This window comes from Colossoma macropomum, unplaced genomic scaffold, assembly GCF_904425465.1.
Source record: "Colossoma macropomum unplaced genomic scaffold, Colossoma_macropomum, whole genome shotgun sequence".
NCBI lineage: Eukaryota > Metazoa > Chordata > Actinopteri > Characiformes > Serrasalmidae > Colossoma > Colossoma macropomum.
Window position 1 is genome coordinate 9,615,901 of NW_023494795.1, and position 22,973 is coordinate 9,638,873.

At 38.3% G+C, this 22,973-nt stretch overlaps 1 protein-coding gene across 1 annotated transcript in view; it reads left to right on the forward strand.

Moving 5' to 3' along the window:
- adgrf6 (adhesion G protein-coupled receptor F6) overlaps window positions 1-22,973 on the forward strand; it is a 228,232-nt gene that overhangs the window by 90,061 nt on the left and 115,198 nt on the right. The window contains exons 80-99 of the mRNA XM_036582596.1: window positions 63-209; window positions 907-1,053; window positions 2,189-2,335; window positions 3,043-3,189; window positions 3,862-4,008; window positions 6,510-6,656; window positions 7,146-7,292; window positions 7,659-7,805; window positions 11,128-11,274; window positions 12,467-12,613; window positions 14,673-14,819; window positions 14,938-15,084; window positions 15,179-15,325; window positions 15,467-15,613; window positions 16,219-16,365; window positions 16,635-16,781; window positions 17,478-17,624; window positions 20,102-20,248; window positions 20,738-20,884; window positions 21,251-21,397. Coding sequence (XP_036438489.1) covers window positions 63-209; window positions 907-1,053; window positions 2,189-2,335; window positions 3,043-3,189; window positions 3,862-4,008; window positions 6,510-6,656; window positions 7,146-7,292; window positions 7,659-7,805; window positions 11,128-11,274; window positions 12,467-12,613; window positions 14,673-14,819; window positions 14,938-15,084; window positions 15,179-15,325; window positions 15,467-15,613; window positions 16,219-16,365; window positions 16,635-16,781; window positions 17,478-17,624; window positions 20,102-20,248; window positions 20,738-20,884; window positions 21,251-21,397 — 2,940 coding nt within the window. The remainder of the gene's footprint in view (window positions 1-62; window positions 210-906; window positions 1,054-2,188; window positions 2,336-3,042; window positions 3,190-3,861; window positions 4,009-6,509; window positions 6,657-7,145; window positions 7,293-7,658; window positions 7,806-11,127; window positions 11,275-12,466; window positions 12,614-14,672; window positions 14,820-14,937; window positions 15,085-15,178; window positions 15,326-15,466; window positions 15,614-16,218; window positions 16,366-16,634; window positions 16,782-17,477; window positions 17,625-20,101; window positions 20,249-20,737; window positions 20,885-21,250; window positions 21,398-22,973) is intronic.

Below are 22,973 nucleotides of genomic sequence, written 5' to 3' on the forward strand. Positions count from 1 at the left end.
TCAGTAAATACTAGAAAAATGCTGATATTAAAATTCTAAGAAGGGAAAATCTTTCGTTGTAGATGTGGATGAATGTCTGTCTACACCATCTATATGTGGTCCAAACTCCACCTGCATCAACACAATTGGAGGACACAATTGCTCTTGCTGGAAGGGATTTACTGCTACAAACTCAAATCTGCTTGTCAGCGTTAGTAACCCATGCACTGGTAAGATATTAAATGGCAGTTCAATGTTCCGCTCTAATGTCTTTGCATCTTTTCATACTCTCCCTAACTCAACATCACTGGACAGCTCTACGTGCTTGGTGGAGAACACTAACAGCCAGTTACGTCAGCTAATAGACAGCTACGTTGGCTAGCATTTTGCTGCACTCAAAAAGATGAACTCGCTCTTGTTGGTTTTAAGCTGTTTTTTATTTATTAATATTACTTAACAAATTGATAAGTCAGTAAAGTCAGTCAGATATGTTCCTTCAATTAAATTAAGTGAGTTGTACCCTATAGTACCCCATAAAACTGTGTACAAATAAGTAATTGGAATAGTTTCTGAGCAACAGGAACTTCGTAGATTTTCTAAGATGCTGCAGTTGTTGCTAGCAGTACTTTCATATCAAGTTTACTGCTGCCTTTTCTTAAACAGATATGTATGTTACTTTCCTGAAACTAACTAGCGAGATCAGTTGTTCTGTGAAGACTCTAAACGTGGGCCACCATAAGTGTGAGAATAGTTAGATAGATTAGATCTAAAAATGCTGGTTATTTTAGATCTTCAGATCCTCTACAACATCCACTGTATGATAAGTAAAAGATTTGCGACTGATCTACTTTATGTATTGGAGAAAATACTGTTTAATAGACAATGATTAAAAAGTGTCTTTCTTTGCTAACTTTTCTTTTCATCAAGATGTGGATGAATGTACTGAGATTCGTGATGTGTGTGGGCCAAATGCAGACTGCACCAATGTTATAGGAAACTACAGTTGCACATGCTTGAGTGGATATAATGTGACGAATCCGCTTATGCCTATCAATATCAGCAACTCATGCACAGGTATATTTAATAATGATTTTACCATCTTTGTGTAGACATTAGAGTTGACAGTAAGATTTTTCTGGTATTTTTATTGCTTTTAAAAGGGACGCACAACATGCCATCAGGATGCTACCTAAGCAAAATGAACTTTCAAGATTTTATGTGAAAGATATTGCAGTTGTTGCTTGAAATTCTTTCATATTGCAGGGGTTAGGTACTGTCTGGTCTTTAACACTTAATATGTTCTAGTCCTAAAACAAAAGTGTAGGCCTCTAAAAGTGTGACAATAGACAGACATTTAACGTCTTTAGATGCTTGTATTCTATGAAATGACAGTTAGTGCACAATCCAGTCTATTACAAATAAAGACCTCTTGAGTTGGATCATCTGAATAGTGGACTTGAATTGACATGGGTAAATAAAGAAAGTTTAAAATTCTCTTTGTTTTATTACTTATTTTAACTAGTGACCAATTTCTCTGTCTACATTAGTGTGAGAATGGTTAGATTATCTCTCACATCCAGCTTGATATGGAGAAATGGGTTCTAGAAAATCTCAAAAGTTAGTACACCAGGGCTGCCAAGTGGCGCAACCGTCTAAGCATTGGCCCTATCATCAGGAGATCGCAAGTTTGATCCCTGGTGATACTACAGCCATCTGTAGCCAGGAGTCCAAGAGAGCACAACTGGCCTCACTCTCTCTGGGTGGGTTGGATGGCCCCCCCTTCTCCCCCCATCACTCAGTGCAATGCTAGTCGGCGCAGGCGTCTGTTAACTCACGTAACAGATCTGGCGGTTGGCGCTTTCCTCCGAGCGCGTTCAGCTGTCCAATGCCGTTGGGTGAGCAGCAGCTCAAAAAGAAGCAGTGGAGCTTCACAGGTCTCGGAGGAAGCCTGTGTTAGCCTTCACCCTCCTAGCATTGATAGTATCGTGTGATTGGGGGAGTCCTAACTAGCGGGTGTATTTGGAGACAACTAAATTGGGGAGAAAATCGGGTAAAAATCCATAAAAATAAAAAAGTTAGTAAACCATCCACTGTATTGCAAATAAAGGCCATCATTTGAGTTTGACCATGTAGACAATGGACTGCGGTAAATACTGTTTAATAGACAATGTTTTAAATTGTGTTTGTTTTATCAATTTCTTTAATCAAGATGTGAACGAATGTACTGAGATTCCTGAAGTGTGTGGTCCAAATGCAAACTGCACCAATACTGTTGGAAACTACAGCTGCACATGCCTGAGTGGATACACTGTGACGAGTCCATACTTTGCTATCAACATCAGCAACCCGTGCAGAGGTACCTTTGTCAATCACTCCTTTTCAATGACAGCTAACACCTACACTGTTAGAAATAAAAGATCTGTGCTGGTACATTTTTTATTCATAAAAGTACAAATAACGTAAATGTACAGCAGTGGTTTTAAGGTCCAATTGTGTACCTTAAATAAGTTTGTCCAGGTGAAAAGTACATATTTGTACCTTTTCATAACCGAATGTTTTAAAACAGAACAATAAAATAAAAAGCCTGGAGATGAGACGGGGTGTGTGGAGACAGTACAACTTAGAAAATATCATTTTAATGGGTTATGGTACAGTTATGTTCCCTGACTAAAGGTACTAAGATGTACACTTGAGGGATGCACCCCAGTGACAAGAGGGGAACTGCCCCAGTGACAATTTACTACCTTTACTTCTGCGAGTGTAGCGAGACAACCATTTTTTCAGTGAAGAATGTAAAGTCACCTTAATTACAAGAGTGGCTTATTTTGGACAACTTTCAGACGTTTATGTCATAAGTTTTAATTGCAGTTGTTGCACAGAATACTTTCATGTTTTCTGCTGACTTTTTTTTTTTTACTATTTTGAAAAGTAAAAAAATAGACTTTCTTCACTTGCTAAATATAGTTCTGATTAGAAGTAAAGGGGTATGACAGATTAATAAGCCACTGTTAACCTTAGATTTCCTTAGGCATCCAAAATGATTGTCTGCTTTCTTTAATCAAGATGTGGATGAATGTACTGAGATTCCTGAAGTGTGTGGTCCAAATGCAAACTGCACCAATGCTGTTGGAAACTACAGCTGCACATGCCTGAGAGGATATAGTGTGATAAATCCATACTTTCCTATCAACATCAGCAACCCGTGCAGAGGTATGTTTGTCAGTCAGTGCTTTTACAAGTGCTTGATGTTTGCAGCAATGACCTGTAACTCAATTTTTTTTCAGAAGTATCTTTTATTGGTGTAGTGTAGTGGGTAACACCTCTGCCTACTATGCTGTAGACTGGGGTATAATCCCTACCTGGGTAAGCACCTTGCACTATACCAGTATAAGCCCTTGGGCAAGACTCCTAACACTACCTTCACCTACCTGTGTAAAATGATCAAGTTGTAAGTTGCTCTGGATAAGAGCATCAGCCAAATGCCCTAAATGCTAAATAAATATCTTATAAAACAGTGAGGAATGGTACTTGAGCACCAAGAACTTCCCAGATTGTATATTATAAGATATTGTAGTTGTTGCTTTAAATGCTTTCATAAGTGTATCGCTGTTGTTTCTTAAACATTTAATTAAGTCCTGGAACAAATGACAAGTGAAAAGATGCTACGTCTAGGACTCCATGTGTGTGCAGTAGTTAGATTACGTTAGATTACGTCTGGTGTTCGACTTGTTTTAGATTTTTATGGTCTAGAACCTCAGTACAAAATACACTTTATTACCTATAAAGACCTTAATTTCTGTTGATAGATAATGTCCTGGAATGAAGACTGTTTAATGGGTAAAGTTTGAAAGTCTCTTTGTTTTATTACTTTCTTTAATCAAGATGTGGATGAATGTACTGAGATTCCTGATGTGTGTGGACCAAATGCACATTGCACCAATGCTGTTGGAAACTACAGCTGCACATGCCTGAGTGGATACACTGTGACAAATCTATCCTTTCCTATCAACATCGGCAACCCATGCAGAGGTGTGTTTGTCAACCAGTGCTTTTTCCATTCTTTCACAATATTTTTTACAATATGACACATCATTAAACAAAAAGCTAAAAGCACAGCCCTCTGTCCCAAAAAAAACATCCATTTAAACTGTATTAAGGCTCTTCAACATAAAAGTGTTTGTACAAATGAACCTCTAACAGCATAATATAAACATTTCTTCTCTTAAAAAAAACAGCATGTATTCAAAGGGCAGCTGCAAACAATTCTCTGCTGTACTGGACCCTTACTAGGGCCACAATGTATGCCTTTCGTACCTAGAGTTAGACCACTTCCGTGAAGCGTTGGTTATCCCAAGTGTGCATCGTACTTTTATCCCCTAGCTCGCTGCTAAGAGACGCTAGCGGGCCTGGTAGACAATTAATTGAAAAGTAATCAAAACCGACATTCAGAACCTCTAACCAACGTAATCTTGCCCGTGTCAGTAATTTTGTTTTTTTAATTTCTGTTAATCCTTTCCCCACTCTGTGTGTTCATGTACTGTCCCCTCAAAAACTTACAACCACGTGTTGTCATGTGACTCTGCCACGTCCACTCTGCAACATGGAAGCTAAGGTTACGTTCACACAGCAGGTGAAAGTGGCCAAAATCTGATTTTCTCACCAAATCCGATTTTTTTGTTTGGCTGTTCACAATATCTTTTAAATGTGACCTGTATGCAACATCAGTCTGAACAGATCAGCTCCTAAACTGACCCACATGCGCAAAAGAACAACGCGTCATGCTTCACACAGCTCATCCAGAGGTAACAATCATGACTATGAATGAACGCCAGTCGCTCCCGGAGGTTCAGCTTCATCTTTACCAGCATCACAGGAGCCATAATGAAGCTTGACTGACTGACAGCTGGGCTCATCACCCTGAATGTGTTCGAGCTCTCCGTAAAAAGGGCGTGGTCACTTCTTTGGTTCGTGTCCTCAGATTCTTTAAACTTTGCTTTTGGACTTTTAATTGTTGTATGATGCTGCAGCCTCGCTTTCCTACGGCTGTGTTCGGCCAATTCTTTTGAAATCTCATCGAACACGGAGCTGTTTTGGATAAGTGTCTTTTAATTTTTGTACAGAAATATCACCCCAAATGTTTGAGGTGTCAGCAGCGTGAAATTATGACGAATGTGTGGTTGGATTGACATAAAAGCCGTGTGAATTCCAATCTGGCTGTTGAGACGATATACATTAAAATGTGTAGAGCATATTTACAGTACAAACCTTGTCCGTGAACTATAATGGCAAAAAAACACAAACAAAACAAAATAATCATTCATTAATCATACTTGAGGTAAAATATTCAATCAATATTTAATCGTGATATTGATTTGAGGTCATATCACCCAGCACTACTGTGCTGTGAGTAAGGAGAAACGATCTCCTGTAGTACAGAATGTAGGGACTTGTTTTCTGAAGGCTTAGTGGAGAGCTTTGGCTGACTGCTGGTGAGATTTGCTTTGCTGAAACAATGGGGCAAAGCACAACAGTGTTTATGTTATGAATGAACTGAATGAATGTGCTTGCACACAGAGGAATTCAATCTCTTCATTTTACCCATCCATGCAGTGAAACACCCACATTACGTGCACACTAGTGAGCATACACACTAGGGGCAGTGGGCAGCCCTATCCATAGCGCCTGAGGAGCAGTTGGGGCTTAGGTGCCTTGATCAAGGGCACTTCAGTCACATACTGTCGGCTCAGGGGATCAAACCGGCAACCTTCTGGTCTCAAGGCTGGTTCTCTAACCTTCGGCCCACGACTGCCCACGCTTATTGTGATAAGTGTAAAATATTTTTGATTCATAATAAAACTAGGGCAGTCTGAGGTGTCTGCAGGTGTTCATTCCAGCAAAGCAGGAGTAAACAAGATCATTTCTTTGAAAACCGAGCCCAACTGATTCAACAAGCGTAGTCTGCAGCCACACTGACCCTTTGTGGATAACATTAGACACCCCTGATAAAGATAACAGACTTGAATAAACACTGCTTAATAGATAATGTTTAAAAGTCTTTTTGTTTTGTCACTTTCATAAATCAGGCTGTGGATGAATCTGATGGGTTTCCTGAAATGTGTGGTCCACTGTATACAATGTGATGAATGTGTATATTACTATTAATGTGAGCAGTCAATGCAGAGAAACATTTGGAAATCAATTTTTACCATTTTTGAGTATAGACAGTGATTCACCATGACTGTCTTGCTCAAAATAATTTCATATTACAAGTTTCCTGCTGTCTTTTCTTGAACATTAGTGTAAGTTGGTGAGTAATTCTGTATAGACTGTTGGTCTTCATTAGTGTGAAAATGGGTAAATAATCTCAGATTTACAGCTTGTTTCAGATAATGGGCTCTAGAAATTCACAGGTTAGTACAGCGTCCAGTGTTTTTATAAAGAGCGTCATTTGAGTCGGACCTGCTAGATTATGGACTGTTTAATAGACAATGATTAAAAGTGTCTTTATTTACATTTTTTTTTTCATGAAGATGTGGATGAATGTACCGAGATTCCTGAAGTATGTGGTCCAAATGCAGACTGCACTAATGCTGCAGGAAACTATAGCTGCACATGCCTGAGAGGATATAATGTGACAAATCCATACAGTCCTATCAACATCAGCAACCAGTGCAGAGGTATGTTTGAAAATCAATGCTTTTGCCATCCGTGAGTATTCACAGTAATTACCCATGCCATTAAAAGTTTTTTAGCATCTCTTATAAAAACGGTTACACCATAGATTTTTGGAATACTTTAGCAAAAGAAATTTCCAGGATTGTATGTTAAAAGATACTCCAGGTCTCACTCAGAATACTTTCATTTTACAAGTTTACTGCTGTCTTTTCTTTAACACTGTTCCTGTCATGAAACCGTTAACTAGTGACCAGTTCCTCTGTGAAGACTGTCGGTCTCCATTAATGAGGGAATGGTTCGATTATCTCTGACGTGCAGCTTGATTTAGATAAATGGTATCAAATAGAAAATAACAGAAGTTGGCAGAGCACCCAGTATAACACATATATTGGCCATCGTTTGAGTTTGACCGTGTAGATTACGGACTGCAGTGAATAGGTTAATAGACAATGTTGAAAAGTCTCTTTGTTTTGTCACTTCCTTTAATCAAGATGTGGATGAATGTACTGAGATTCCTGGCGTGTGTGGTCCAAATGCAATCTGCACCAATGCTGCAGGAAACTACACTTGTATGTGCCTGAATGGTTATAATGTGACAAATCCATACTTTCCTATCAACATCAGCAACCCGTGCAGAGGTTCGTTTTTAAATAACTGCTTTTTCGATCGAAAAAATGAAATTGCTCTTTTATTGGTTGTAATCTGTTTTCTCTTATTGATATTACTTAAGAAACACATAAGTCAGTGAATCTGAATCAGTTGTGTTCTTTCAATGAAATTAAGTGAGTTATCAGATTTAAAGTGTTTGGTCAATGTAATCTTCTTGAGTAAAACTCAACATCTTTTTTCACTGGCTCCTGGCATCATTTATTTGCACATATTTTACTTGTTTTAGTCACCCTCCTCACGTTGTATCTCCCCCTGCCCTCCTTTTCCTTTGGTGTGCATATTCCTTATACTTCACAGTTAACATGAATTAAATACTAATCATTTTGATCTTTTAGATGTGGATGAATGTCTTTCTGCACCATCTGTTTGTGGATTAAACTCCAGCTGCAACAACACAATAGGAGGATACAGTTGCTTTTGCTGGGATGGGTTTACAGCTACAAACTCAAGTCTAGCTGTCAACATTACTAACCCTTGTATAGGTAAGTTATTATATGTTTTTATTTAAAAGAAAAAAGTTTTAAAGATTAAAATAACCTGATCAGCACCTCATCAATTAGTTTTACATTTATTTTGTGGTTTGATTGGTTTATGCATTGTGAAAAAAGAAAGGCCCCAGTTCACTACGTGTATACTTTATTTTTAAAGAGCCTCGAGGCTGCACATACACAGCCTCACAAACACACTACTCTAAACTGAAAGCCTGTGAGTTTGTGTGATCTCAGAAATCTCAGATCCCAACAGTAAACCATATGTAATAGTCTACCATAGTTAAAAGGTGATGCTAGACATATCGTGACATGGAGTTAAACCCCCTTTAACGGTAGTAAAAATAACAGCCACAAATGTCTGTTTGCTGTGATAAAACAATATAATATATAATATAATAAAATACGTCAAAAAGATCAAAGGTGGATTCTTGACAAGCAGTACTCATTTATGGCGTTTAGTAGTTTTGCTCAATAATACAGAATTCAGTTGAAACATGCAATCATACAGTCATCTGCAAATGTTTGCGTAATATAATTTCTTGATTTTTAAAGTAAAAAACTTTTATACAAAATACGTTTATTAAAATACAATTTTTCTGTAAATGTTAATGCACAGTTTCTTTGTTTCATGAATTTATCAAAACAGAAAGTAATTGTGGCATGTGCAAAAGTTTGGACACTTTCTGGGGTAGAGTTTTAGAACTTAGGTCAAGGATTCTCATTAAAAATTGTCAGCTGATGAATTTCAGACTGTAATAAATTCTCTGACTCTTCAAATCTTGTGCTAACACTATGTGCAACTATACACATCTTTAAGCTATCTTGAAGCTACTTTATGCCTACAAAACGGAGGAAAGCTATAAAAAGATATCAAAGCTTCTCCATCTTGCAGTTTTCACTGTCTGAAATGTGAAGGCAAGCTCTGGAAGGCCAAAAAAAAAGAAAGAACTGCTCGCATGCTGGCCAGAAAGGTAAAGCAAAGCCCTGATATGATTGTAGAGGACCTTCAGGAAAGTTGGCAGTTCTACTGTGCATCGTTGCTTGCACAAATATGACCTAAGTGGAAGGCCCATTCCTGTTTCTTTTTTTTTTTTTACCTCTACCCCTTGTTTTCGAGTGTGTCCATTAGAACTGAAGTACAAGGGGTAGTGATTGAAATCTTCCCCAACAAAATGGGACAACTCTCAAATAAACAAGAGCATTGCTTCAGTAACAGTCTGTCCTGCTAGTCTGCAGCGATAGCAGAGGATCGGTAAAGTTCAGGAACCTTGCAAAAGTTTGGACACTCTTTCTGGAGTGGAGTTTAAGAACTTTCAAAGAGGGGTGCGCCAGAATTCTGAGGCATCAGAATGTAACTGCTGGACTATTTAAGTTGGAACGGGAAATTTAGCTGCTTACATCACCATACTACCAGTGATTTTTTTATGCTTGTTATGAAGAAGAGGACCATAATACATTAAAATGAAATAAAAAAATACAATGGGGAAATAACATTATTAAAGATAATACAGTGATTGTCATTTTTTAGCTGACAAAATACTTGGGTATACATTTGTGGGTTTCTTTGGTTGCTTGTGCAGCCATCTTGCCGTTTTTTCTCCTCATAACGCCTCGTTTGGTGTGAGTCTCTGAAAAGCCTACGTTTTTGGAGGGGCATGTAGCCCTAACACTTCACCGTACCCCTTTAACTGAACAAAAATTGGGACACTCTATCCCTATGCTTGAACGTGCAAACTAGAGGAGTAAGGGCTAAGCGGTAGGGGCAAGGGGTGAAATGAGATTGAGCCGAAGAGTCATCAGAAGGAAACCTTACCTGTGACCTTATCACAAAAGTCAGCATCTTAAGTATGTAAAACAACATCTAGATAAGTCTGGATAAGGTTGATCTCTTATACTGTAGCATGGGGGGTTCACAGAAGAAACTCAGACAACTCAAAGTTGTTATCCAAACTGCAGCTTCTCTCTAGTCCCACCAGACTAAGTCCCTCCCTGCATATGGGCCTATTGTCAGTCCACTGTGGCCCTCCTGAGCAACTGATGGGACTCTGAAGCTGCTGAGGGGCGCCGATGGGGCGCTGATAGCACTCCGACGATGCCGGGGAGCCTGGAGGGGTTCTCTGTGTGGCTGGGGAGTGTGCATTGGGTCCTGCAGGCCATTTCTCTGGACAGCCCCAAAGATGGTGGGGCCAATGGAACATCATGTCGGGTTCTGTGCACACCCGATACACTGTGTCTGTCAGCTTTTCCACCCCAAGCCAAGATGCCATCCGTTCACAGCCCTGCAGAATTGACTGAAGCAGTTTCCCCTCTTCCTGCACCTCCAGCACACCAATAGCACTGCCACTGCTCACTTCAGCCCCATGCAGCGTCACTGGGACCAACCTCTCATCTCTTGTTCTTGAGCCAGTTCTGACACCATTGTAACAAAAAAAATCCAAAATCAACATGCAAGCACCCTCACTCCACCCCTCCATTTCCCTTTCAAATAGACCACCCCTTCCATTTAAGAGCTGATCACCAGTCCCAGTCGTCTCCCCTTGGGACCCTCATAGTCCCCTAACTTAAACATCATTGAAAGTCTATGGGTAGATCTTAAACATGCAGTACATGCAACACAGCCCAAACATATTGCAGAACTAGAAGAACTAAAAGAAAAGAAAGACTCGTAGCTGCCCACAAAAACTGTTTGCATGCTGTGATATCTGTCATGGGGGGTGTTACTGAGCAGTGATGTAGTAGGGTTATAAGTAGGGCAATTACTATTTGAATTTTTGTTTTTTTAAATTAGTCCAATACAAGTAACCCATGCAGTAACATTTGTAAATAAATGTTAACATTTGTTTAGATTTGGTTTGTTTAAATCATTTGTAGAGGTTATGTTTACTTCTTTTTACATTAAAAATTAACTAAATATGTTTATTTAGCGAAGGGTCCCCATACCGCTGCATAGAAGTCTATGTATATTGAGAAATATACAACATTGTGAACACACAAACACTGAAGTCAGCTGTGCACTAATGCATGCCTTGAATGTTCACTTCAAAACCCAAAGTTTGAGTGCCTTTGGTCAAATTACGTTTTGTTAAAAATAAGTTAACACATCTTTTACAGAAAACACAGCTCTGCACATTTTAATCCACAAATACTGTTTATTTGCTGAATTTAACATGTTGCAAAAATGTCAATTAAACATAACATTAAAATATTATTAACTCTAAACGTATTTTAAATTTAAATGATCATTTCCTCTGCCAATACATAATAATTGCTGATAGACACATTTACAAGACAATAACTCTTATTTATTTCATAGATGTAGATGAATGTCTGTCTACTCCGTCTGTTTGTGGTCCAAACTCCACCTGCACCAACACAATAGGAGGATACAATTGCTCATGCTGGACCGGATTTACTCCAACAAACTCAAATCGTACTGTCAACGTTACTAACCCTTGTATAGGTAAGTTGTTAAATATCAGTTTAATATTTTGCTATTAAATATAGAAATGTTTACGTTTTCTGTACTCTCCATTAATGTGTTCATATGTGGAAACATATAGTATGTGATTCAAAGTTCGCCTAGAATATATTTCACTGGATTCTGACAATATACAAAGGACTATAACAAACTAAAAGCAGAAGCCGAAACATAAGAGCACAAGAGCAAAAAGCCACAGCCAGAGGCACTCACAACCAAAATAATCATCCAACTCAAATAACATGCATACAAAAACATTTTTTTAAACTTGCGTTAGACTTAGAAACAACGGTTACGCTTAGTGTTTGCTTTCCAAATGCTAGTTGGACAGGAAAAGGCTTGGGATGCTGTGATGGTGGTCCTTTACTCTCTCTTGTGGCCCTTGCTTCTCTCTTACATGTATGTAAGAGCCAAGTCCTTAGGGTTTCCCCTTACAGGAGGAAAACTGAACATAAACCTGTACATTGCTGTTGTTGGGAAAAAAAACCTGTATCTTAATATGACATTTTTCAGTTTTTTACATAATTTGAAAATAACTGTTAACCTTTACATTTCATGATGAATGGACTAAAAGTAATGACCCAAAATTACTTGGATAAATGTCTGGTTCCATTGACTTACATTAAAAGTGTGTTTTTTTTTTCCTGTAAGGTTACCATTTTGGAGATACAAGGTGTTCTTCCGAAAACAGCGATATGTAGTCTTGTGTGGATACAAACTATCAGTTTAATATTTTGCAAAAAAAAAAAAATTCTCTCACAGATGTGGATGAATGTCTATCTGTGTCCATCTGTGTGTGGATTAAACTCCACCTGCACCAAGACAGTAGCAGGATAAAGTTGTTCTTGCTGTTCTGGATTTACTGCAACTAACTCAAAACATCAGTGCTATTAACTCTTGCATAGACAAGATATTAAACTTCAATAAAATCTGCTCAAATAATTTTAAGTTCAATAAGAAAAATGCTTCCTTGAATGTGTTTCGGCATTTTCTGTTGAATTAGCGATGTATGAGTGTATTGAGACACCTGCAGTATTTCATCATTATCCAAATACGTATGCTGTAAACTGACTGAAAACCTGAACTTGAAACTGAAAATATTCTATAATAAAATTAATCTCCAGAAAGACTCATTTTAAAAAGTTGTGATTACATCTGTTTATTTATTTCGCAGATGTGGATGAGTGTCTGTTCACACCATCCCCTTGTGGTTCACACTCCACCTGCAACAACACACTAGGAGGATACAGCTGCTCTTGCCGGGATGGGTTTGCTGTCACAAATGCAAATCTAAATGTCAGCATTAGTAACCCTTGCATTGGTAAGATATTTAATGTCAGTTTAATGTTTTACTGTTAAATTTAAAAATAGAATGTTTTTTATACCATCAATTAATCAAGACGTATTAATGTGAGGAAAGAGGATGTGTAACTTACTTTTACTTCGAAAATCAACAAAACATGTTATTTGAGCAGGTGCACCCAAACTTCCATATTACTGCACAAGAGACTAAAGAAATGGCATAGACTTCTCTGGGTGCTCCAAACTCCACCTGCAGAACTTTGTTTCAATTTAAATGGTTACCACCTCTTGGACGGCACATTATAATATTATGAGGGAGAGAGAGAACTTGTTGCTCCTTTCCTGATTTCCTCAGCCATACGTACCAAGGCAAGGCCACCAGGGTCGAACCACAGATGTAAATGCATAGATGCCACATTGTCTGTTGTTCTCAATCTGGGGTGATACATCTGCACGTCCATGTTTGAGCGGTCAAGATCAACTTGCAAACAAATACACATGTATTGAGTTCTCATGATTAAATCAGCCATGACTTCCTTATAAAGCAGCACTGGACCTACGGAATAAAAAAAAATTGAAGAAATGTTAATGTTACACAGCTGTTTTTGTTTGTGTCAACCTTTCAGCTGTGCAGTCTTTCTTGAACGTTTTTGCTTTCTGTAGTTCCAGTGTGTTGCTTGGTGTTGATTTCTGTATAGTTAATGCGAAAGATGACTTGATTTGTGAAGAAGGATGTGAATTTGGGGCGGAACTGAATTGGTTGCAACACAGGCAGACTGTCATCATTCAGTCCACCACTCATTGCCTGTAACAGTTGTACTCGTCTGGGAAGTCAAAGTGTTCCCAAACAGGAGATGAGTGTGAATTCACGTCAGTTTTTTCTAATAAGCACACTTTGTCCATCCACCATTTTATACAACTAATCAGCCGTCCAAGGTAGAAAGCTGAAGTTAGCTTACTATTCAAATTTTCCTCCAGGGTCTGAGTGGAACTCCTGCATCATTTAAGTTTGAACAGAAAATTCGGATAAGCTGACAAATAAGATGCTAACTTAAGCTGCGTCTAAAGTGGGCTAACCAAGCCAGTTTTTTCCAGTTTTTAATAAAGATTTCTAGAAATATCATAAGCTGTGTTAAATAAAACTATAGAAACAATTTGTAGTATCATGCATCTAACATGAAATGTTCAATTGACTTTCGGCCCTGTATCAGAAAAAAATTAAAGCATCATTGCGGAACAGGATGCAGCACAATAGTAATTTTTCCTTGATTGTCCTTTTTCATAACCGTTGGAGGCCAAAATCGTAAACAGCTGTACACTCAATATTGCAGACTTCTTTCCGCTCATCAAAGCCTCACTGATGCAAGTTTACAGAGTAAAGGCTCAAATTTGTGTGGATAAACCTGTGTATTTGTGTATGAAACTATTAACTTAAGCTACTTTTATTTCATATCTTCATGAGCGCCAGAGGCTAATGTTGGCATTGTGAGCATGTTAAACAAACAGCATTTCTAGCTCACTGCACTGTGGCAAATTTAGAAGATAAAGACTCAAATCTGCACGAGTGAAGTCGAGTGACTGGTGCTGGAGTGACAGAAAGACAGAACATTTATGGCAATTAAAGTTACAGCAAGTTTTTTGTTTCTTCTCTGTATCGTCTGTCCAAACATAGAGACAGTGTGCAGGGACGTGGGGACGGGGAAGGGGTTTAGAAACATGGTAGCAAGGGGGCGTATACAATTTGTGTAATTGTGCAGATTCGTAGATCTTTACGTTAATAACGAGTGCTGATGTTCACAGATACTCCTATGTCATATAAAGTAGTTACTTTGGCATAAAAACTATTTCTTTTTCAACATTTCAACTATTTACATTTTCAACAAAAAGAGGTAATGGTGTTTATAGTGAATTAGCTCAGTCTCACACTGAAAATATTGTCAAAATATCTGACCTTTATTACATTTCAAAAAATGTGCAATTTGTCTTTTGTGTTTACATGGTCTGAAAATGTACTTTTGCACCCTTTTGCTGGGAAAAAAAAAAACATTTTAATCCAAATAATCATTTTTATCTTTTAGATATAGATGAATGTCTGTTTGCACCATCTGTATGTGGATTAAACTCCATCTGCAACAACACAGTAGGAGGATACAGTTGCTCTTGCTGGACTGGATTCACTGCAATAAACTCAAGTCTAAGCGTCAGTGTTAATAACTCCTGTGTAGGTAAGAGTCTAAATGCTGGTGTTGTGTTTTGTTGGCGGTGAGTGTTTTAATGATAAATCACTTTTCCAAAAATGAAAATATGTTGATGCAATAATTACAGCTAATTCTGTCATTACAGATGTGGAGGAATGTTTGTCTGAACCGTCTATTTGTGGTCCAAACTCCACCTGTATCAACACAGTAGGAGGATACAGCTGCTCTTGCTGGTCTGGATTTAACATAAGCAACTCGCGTCTAAGCATTAGTGTTAATAACTCTTGTAGTGGTAAGCTGGTTCTGTGTTGTTAGATAAAGCTTTAAGACTGCTAACAGTGAAAATGAGCAACTTTACAAAAAAGAATTGTTTATCAATCTTCCAGATGTGGATGAATGTCTGTTAACTCCGTCTGTATGTGGTCCAAACTCCACCTGCATCAACACAGTAGGAGGATACAATTGCTTTTGCTGGAATGGATTTACTGCTACAAACTCAAGTCTAAGGGTTAACATTAGTAACCCTTGTAGGGGTAAGTCATCAAACTTTAGGTTCAGTTCTGTCAGAGGCCTTTGAAGCTTTAATGATGATAATGGACACACCTAATCCTGAAAATGTGTGCTTATAAGATGTACTTAAACATGTAATAAATTAAATTAAATTTATTTCATAGATGTAGATGAATGTCTATCTGCGCTATCTCCTTGTGGATCAAATTCCAACTGCACCAACACTTTAGGAGGATACAGCTGCTCTTGCTGGCCTGGATTTACTGCAACCAGCGCAAACTTAACTATCAGCATTACAAACCCATGTATAGGTAAGTGATTTTGCCTAAAACATTTCAAGTTTGAAAGATAGAGACTCTGCTAGTCAAGTTCTTCCACACTAAACTCACCCAACCATGCCTTTACGGGCCGTGCTTTGTGCACTGGGGCTCAGTCGTGCTGGAACAGAAAAGGTTCTGTAAAAAATGGTCTGCAACCCCACAACATTATCCCTCCTCCACCAAACTTTACAGTTGGCACAATACCTGCGGTCTGTTTAGTACACCAGGGCTACCGAGTGGTGCAACCGTCTAAGCATTGGCCCTGTCATCAGGAGATCGCAAGTTCGATCCCTGGTGATGCTACAGCCATCCGTAGCTGGGAGTTCAAGAGAGCACAATTGGCCTCACTCTCTCTGGGTGGGTAGGATGGCCCCCCCTTGTCCCTCCATCACTCAGCGTGCTGACGTAACAGATCTGGCAGTTGGCGCTTTCCTCCGAGCGCGTTCAGCTGTCCAATACCGTTGGGTAAACCATCCACTGTATTACAAATAAAGGCCATCATTTGAGTTTGACCCTGTAGACAATGGACTGCAGTAAATACTGTTTAATAGACAATGTTTAAAATTGTGTTTGTTTTATCAATTTCTTTAATCAAGATGTGAACGAATGTACTGAGATTCCTGAAGTGTGTGGTCCAAATGCAACCTGCACCAATACTTTTGGAAACTACAGCTGTACATGCCTGAGTGGATACACTGTGACGAGTCCATACTTTGCTATCAACATCAGCAACCCGTGCAGAGGTATCTTTGTCAATCACTCCTTTTCAATGACAGCTAACACCTACACTGTTAGAAATAAAAGATCTGTGCTGGTACATTTTTTATTCATAAGAGTACAAATAATGTAAATGTACAGCAGTGGTTTTAAGGTCCAATTGTGTACTTTAAATTTCTTCACTTGCTAAATATAGTTCTGATTAGAAGTGAAGGGGTATGACAGATTAATAAGCCACTGTTAACCTTAGATTTCCTTAGGCATCCAAAATGATTGTTTGCTTTCTTTAATCAAGATGTGGATGAATGTACTGAGATTCCTGAAGTGTGTGGTCCAAATGCAAACTGCACCAATGCTGCTGGAAACTACAGCTGCACATGCCTGAGAGGATATAGTGTGACAAATCCATACTTTCCTATCAACATCAGCAACCCGTGCAGAGGTATGTTTGTCAGTCAGTGCTTTTACAAGTGCTTGATGTTTGCAGCAATGACCTGTAACTCAGTTTTTTTTCCAAAGAATCTTTTATTGGTGTAGTGTAGTGGGTAACACTTCTGCCTTCTATGCTGTAGACTGGGGTTCAATCCCTACCTGGGTAAGCACCTTGCACTATACCAGTATAAGTCCTTGGGCAAGACTCCTAACACTACCTTCACCTACCTGTGTAAAATGATCAAATTGTAAGTTGCTCTGGATAAGAGCATCAGCCAAATGCCCTAAATGCTAAATAAATATCTTATAAAACAGTGAGGAATGGTACTTGAGCACCAAGAACTTCCAATATTGTATGTTATAAGATATTGTAGTTGTTGCTTTAAATGCTTTCATAAGTTTATCGCTGTTGTTTCTTAAACATTTAATTATGTACAAGTCCTGGAACAAATGACAAGTGAAAAGATGACATCATCTGTGAAGACTGCACGTGTAGGACTCCATGTGTGTGCAGTAGTTAGATTACGTTAGATTACGTCTGGTGTTCGACTTGTTTTAGATTTTTATGGTCTAGAACCTCAGTACAAAATACACTTTATTACCTATAAAGGCCTTAATTTCTGTTGATAGATAATGTCCTGGAATGAAGACTGTTTAATGGGTAAAGTTTGAAAGTCTCTTTGTTTTATTACTTTCTTTAATCAAGATGTGGATGAATGTACTGAGATTCCTGATGTGTGTGGACCAAATACACACTGCACCAATGCTGTTGGAAACTACAGCTGCGCATGCCTGAGTGGATACACTGTGACAAATCTATCCTTTCCTATCAACATCGGCAACCCATGCAGAGGTGTGTTTGTCAACCAGTGCTTTTTCCATTCTTTCACAATATTTTTTACAATATGACACATCTCCATCCCCAACAGCACACAAGGGTTAAGAGCAAAATTAAGAAATTAGATTTATGAAGAATATTGTGCTCTGATCAGTTTTGTGTTTTAATCATTTAATCATAAACACACTGGTTGCATGGGTAAGAATGATGATGACACAGCAAAATGGTCACACCCACATAGCATGGTAAAGGAGTTTAACAGTTTATAAATGGTCAAAAAAAACAAACAAACAAAGAGCAACAAAAGATTAGTACATAAATTTCAGCCCTCAAAGAAATTAAACAAAAAGCTAAAAGCACAGCCCTCTGTCCCAAAAAAAACATCCATTTAAACTGTATTAAGGCTCTTCAACATAAAAGTGTTTGTACAAATGAACCTCTAACAGCATAATATAAACATTTCTTCTCTTAAAAAAAAACAGCATGTATTCGAAGGGCAGCTGCAAACAATTCTCTGCTGTACTGGACCCTTACTAGGGCCACAATGTATGCCTTTCGTACCTAGAGTTAGACCACCTCCGTGAAGCGTTGGTTATCCCAAGTGTGCATCGTACTTTTATCCCCTAGCTCGCTGCTAAGAGACGCTAGCGGGCCTGGTAGACAATTAATTGAAAAGTAATCAAAACCGACATTCAGAACCTCTAACCAACGTAATCTTGCCTGTGTCAGTAATTTTGTTTTTTTAATTTCTGTTAATCCTTTCCCCACTCTGTGTGTTCATGTACTGTCCCCTCAAAAACTTACAACCACGTGTTGTCATGTGACTCTGCCACGTCCACTCTGCAACATGGAAGCTAAGGTTACGTTCACACAGCAGGTGAAAGTGGCCAAAATCTGATTTTCTCACCAAATCCGATTTTTTTGTTTGGCTGTTCACAGCATCTTTTAAATGTGATCTGTATACAACATCAGTCTGAACAGATCAGCTCCTAAACTGACCCACATGCGCAAAAGAACAACGCGTCATGCTTCACACAGCTCATCCAGAGGTAACAATCATGACTATGAATGAACACCAGTCGCTCCCGGAGGTTCAGCTTCATCTTTACCAGCATCACAGGAGCCATCATGAAGCTTGACTGACTGACAGCTGGGCTCATCACCCTGAATGTGTTCGAGCTCTCCGTAAAAAGGGCGTGGTCACTTCTTTGATTCGTGTCCTCAGATTCTTTAAACTTTGCTTTTGGACTTTTAATTGTTGTATGATGCTGCAGCCTCGCTTTCCTACGGCTGTGTTCGGCCAATTCTTTTGAAATTCCAATCTGGCTGTTGAGACGATATACATTAAAATATGTAGAGCATATTTACAGTACAAACCTTGTCCGTGAACTATAATGGCAAAAAAACACAAACAAAACAAAATAATCATTCATTAATCATACTTGAGGTAAAATATTTGAGGAATATTTGAGATTTGAGGTCATATCACCCAGCACTACTGTGCTGTGAGTAAGGAGAAACGATCAGATCACACAGAGGAATTCGACCTCTCCATTTTACCCATCCATGCAGTGAAACACCCACATACATGCACACTAGTGAACACACACACTAGGGGGCAGTGGGCAGCCCTATCCATAGCGCCTGAGGAGCAGTTGGGGCTTAGGTGCCTTGATCAAGGGCACTTCAGTCACATACTGTCGGCTCAGGGGATCAAACCGGCAACCTTCCGGTCTCAAGGCTGGTTCTCTAACCTTCGGCCCACGACTGCCCACACTTATTGTGATAAGTGTAAAATATTTTTGATTCATAATAAAACTAGGGCAGTCTGAGGTGTCTGCAGGTGTTCATTCCAGCAAAGCAGGAGTAAACAAGATCATTTCTTTGAAAACCGAGCCCAACTGATTCAACAAGCGTAGTCTGCAGCCACACTGACCCTTTGTGGATAACATTAGACACCCCTGATAAAGATAACAGACTTGAATAAACACTGATTAATAGATAATGTTTAAAAGTCTTTTTGTTTTGTCACTTTCATAAATCAGGCTGTGGATGAATCTGATGGGTTTCCTGAAATGTGTGGTCCACTGTATACAATGTGATGAATGTGTATATTACTATTAATGTGAGCAGTCAATGCAGAGAAACATTTGAAAATCAATTTTTACCATTTTTGAGTATAGACAGTGATTCACCATGACTGTCTTGCTCAAAATAATTTCATATTACAAGTTTCCTGCTGTCTTTTCTTGAACATTAGTGTAAGTTGGTGAGTAATTCTGTATAGACTGTTGGTCTTCATTAGTGTGAAAATGGGTAAATAATCTCAGATTTACAGCTTGTTTCAGATAATGGGCTCTAGAAATTCACAGGTTAGTACAGCGTCCAGTGTTTTTATAAAGAGCGTCATTTGAGTCAGACCTGCTAGATTATGGACTGTTTAATAGACAATGATTAAAAGTGTCTTTATTTACATTTTTTTTTTCATGAAGATGTGGATGAATGTACCGAGATTCCTGAAGTGTGTGGTCCAAATGCAGACTGCACTAATGCTGTTGGAAACTACAGCTGCACATGCCTGAGAGGATATAATGTGACAAATCCATACTTTCCTATCAACATCAGCAACCAGTGCAGAGGTATGTTTGAAAATCAATGCTTTTGCCTTCCGTGAGTATTCACAGTAATTACCCATGCCATTAAAAGTTTTTTAGCATCTCTTATAAAAACGGTTACACCATAGATTTTTGGAATACTTTAACAAAAGAAATTTCCAGGATTTTATGTTAAAAGATACTCCAGGTCTCACTCAGAATACTTTCATTTTACAAGTTTACTGCTGTCTTTTCTTTAACACTGTTCCTGTCATGAAACCGTTAACTAGTGACCAGTTCCTCTGTGAAGACTGTCGGTCTCCATTAATGAGGGAATGGTTCGATTATCTCTGACGTGCAGCTTGATTTAGATAAATGGTATCAAATAGAAAATAACAGAAGTTGGCAGAGCACCCAGTATAACACATATATTGGCCATCGTTTGAGTTTGACCGTGTAGATTACGGACTGCAGTGAATAGGTTAATAGACAATGTTGAAAAGTCTCTTTGTATTGTCACTTTCTTTAATCAAGATGTGGATGAATGTACTGAGATTCCTGGTGTGTGTGGTCCAAATGCAATCTGCACCAATGCTGCAGGAAACTACACTTGTATGTGCCTGAATGGATATAATGTGACAAATCCATACTTTCCTATCAACATCAGCAACCCGTGCAGAGGTTCGTTTTTAAATAACTGCTTTTTCGATCGAAAAAATGAAATTGCTCTGTTATTGGTTGTAATCTGTTTTCTCTTATTGATATTACTTAAGAAACACCTAAGTCAGTGAAACTGAATCAGTTGTGTTCTTTCAATGAAATTAAGTGAGTTATCAGATTTAAAGTGTTTGGTCAATGTAATCTTCTGGTGTAAAACTCAACATCTTTTTTCACTGGCTCCTGGCATCATTTATTTGCACATATTTTACTTGTTTTAGTCACCCTCCTCACGTTGTATCTCCCCCTGCCCTCCTTTTCCTTTGGTGTGCATATTCCTTATACTTCACAGTTAACATAAATTAAATACTAATCATTTTGGTCTTTTAGATGTGGATGAATGTCTTTCTGCACCATCTGTATGTGGATTAAACTCCAGCTGCAACAACACAATAGGAGGATACAGTTGCTTTTGCTGGGATGGGTTTACAGCTACAAACTCAAGTCTAGCTGTCAACATTACTAACCCTTGTAGAGGTAAGTTATTATATGTTTTTATTTAAAAGAAAAAAGTTTTAAAGATTAAAATAACCTGATCAGCACCTCATCAATTAGTTTTACATTTATTTTGTGGTTTGATTGGTTTATGCATTGTGAAAAAAGAAAGGCCCCAGTTCACTACGTGTATACTTTATTTTTAAAGAGCCTCGAGGCTGCACATACACAGCCTCACAAACACACTACTCTAAACTGACAGCCTGTGAGTTTGTGTGATCTCAGAAATCTCAGATCCCAACAGTAAACCATATGTAATAGTCTACCATAGTTAAAAGGTGATGCTAGACATATCGTGACATGGAGTTAAACCCCCTTTAACGGTAGTAAAAATAACAGCCACAAATGTCTGTTTGCTGTGATAAAACAATATAATATATAATATAATAAAATACGTCAAAAAGATCAAAGGTGGATTCTTGACAAGCAGTACTCATTTATGGCGTTTAGTAGTTTTGCTCAATAATACAGAATTCAGTTGAAACATGCAATCATACAGTCATCTGCAAATGTTTGCGTAATATAATTTCTTGATTTTTAAAGTAAAAAACTTTTATACAAAATACGTTTATTAAAATACAATTTTTCTGTAAATGTTAATGCACAGTTTCTTTGTTTCATGAATTTATCAAAACAGAAAGTAATTGTGGCATGTGCAAAAGTTTGGACACTTTCTGGGGTAGAGTTTTAGAACTTAGGTCAAGGATTCTCATTAAAAATTGTCAGCTGATGAATTTCAGACTGTAATAAATTCTCTGACTCTTCAAATCTTGTGCTAACACTATGTGCAACTATACACATCTTTAAGCTATCTTGAAGCTACTTTATGCCTACAAAACGGAGGAAAGCTATAAAAAGATATCAAAGCTTCTCCATCTTGCAGTTTTCACTGTCTGAAATGTGAAGGCAAGCTCTGGAAGGCCAAAAAAAAAGAAAGAACTGCTCGCATGCTGGCCAGAAAGGTAAAGCAAAGCCCTGATATGATTGTAGAGGACCTTCAGGAAAGTTGGCAGTTCTACTGTGCATCGTTGCTTGCACAAATATGACCTAAGTGGAAGGCCCATTCCTGTTTCTTTTTTTTTTTTTACCTCTACCCCTTGTTTTCGAGTGTGTCCATTAGAACTGAAGTACAAGGGGTAGTGATTGAAATCTTCCCCAACAAAATGGGACAACTCTCAAATAAACAAGAGCATTGCTTCAGTAACAGTCTGTCCTGCTAGTCTGCAGCGATAGCAGAGGATCGGTAAAGTTCAGGAACCTTGCAAAAGTTTGGACACTCTTTCTGGAGTGGAGTTTAAGAACTTTCAAAGAGGGGTGCGCCAGAATTCTGAGGCATCAGAATGTAACTGCTGGACTATTTAAGTTGGAACGGGAAATTTAGCTGCTTACAGCACCATACTACCAGTGATTTTTTTATGCTTGTTATGAAGAAAAGGACCATAATACATTAAAATGAAATAAAAAAATACAATGGGGAAATAACATTATTAAAGATAATACAGTGATTGTCATTTTTTAGCTGACAAAATACTTGGGTATACATTTGTGGGTTTCTTTG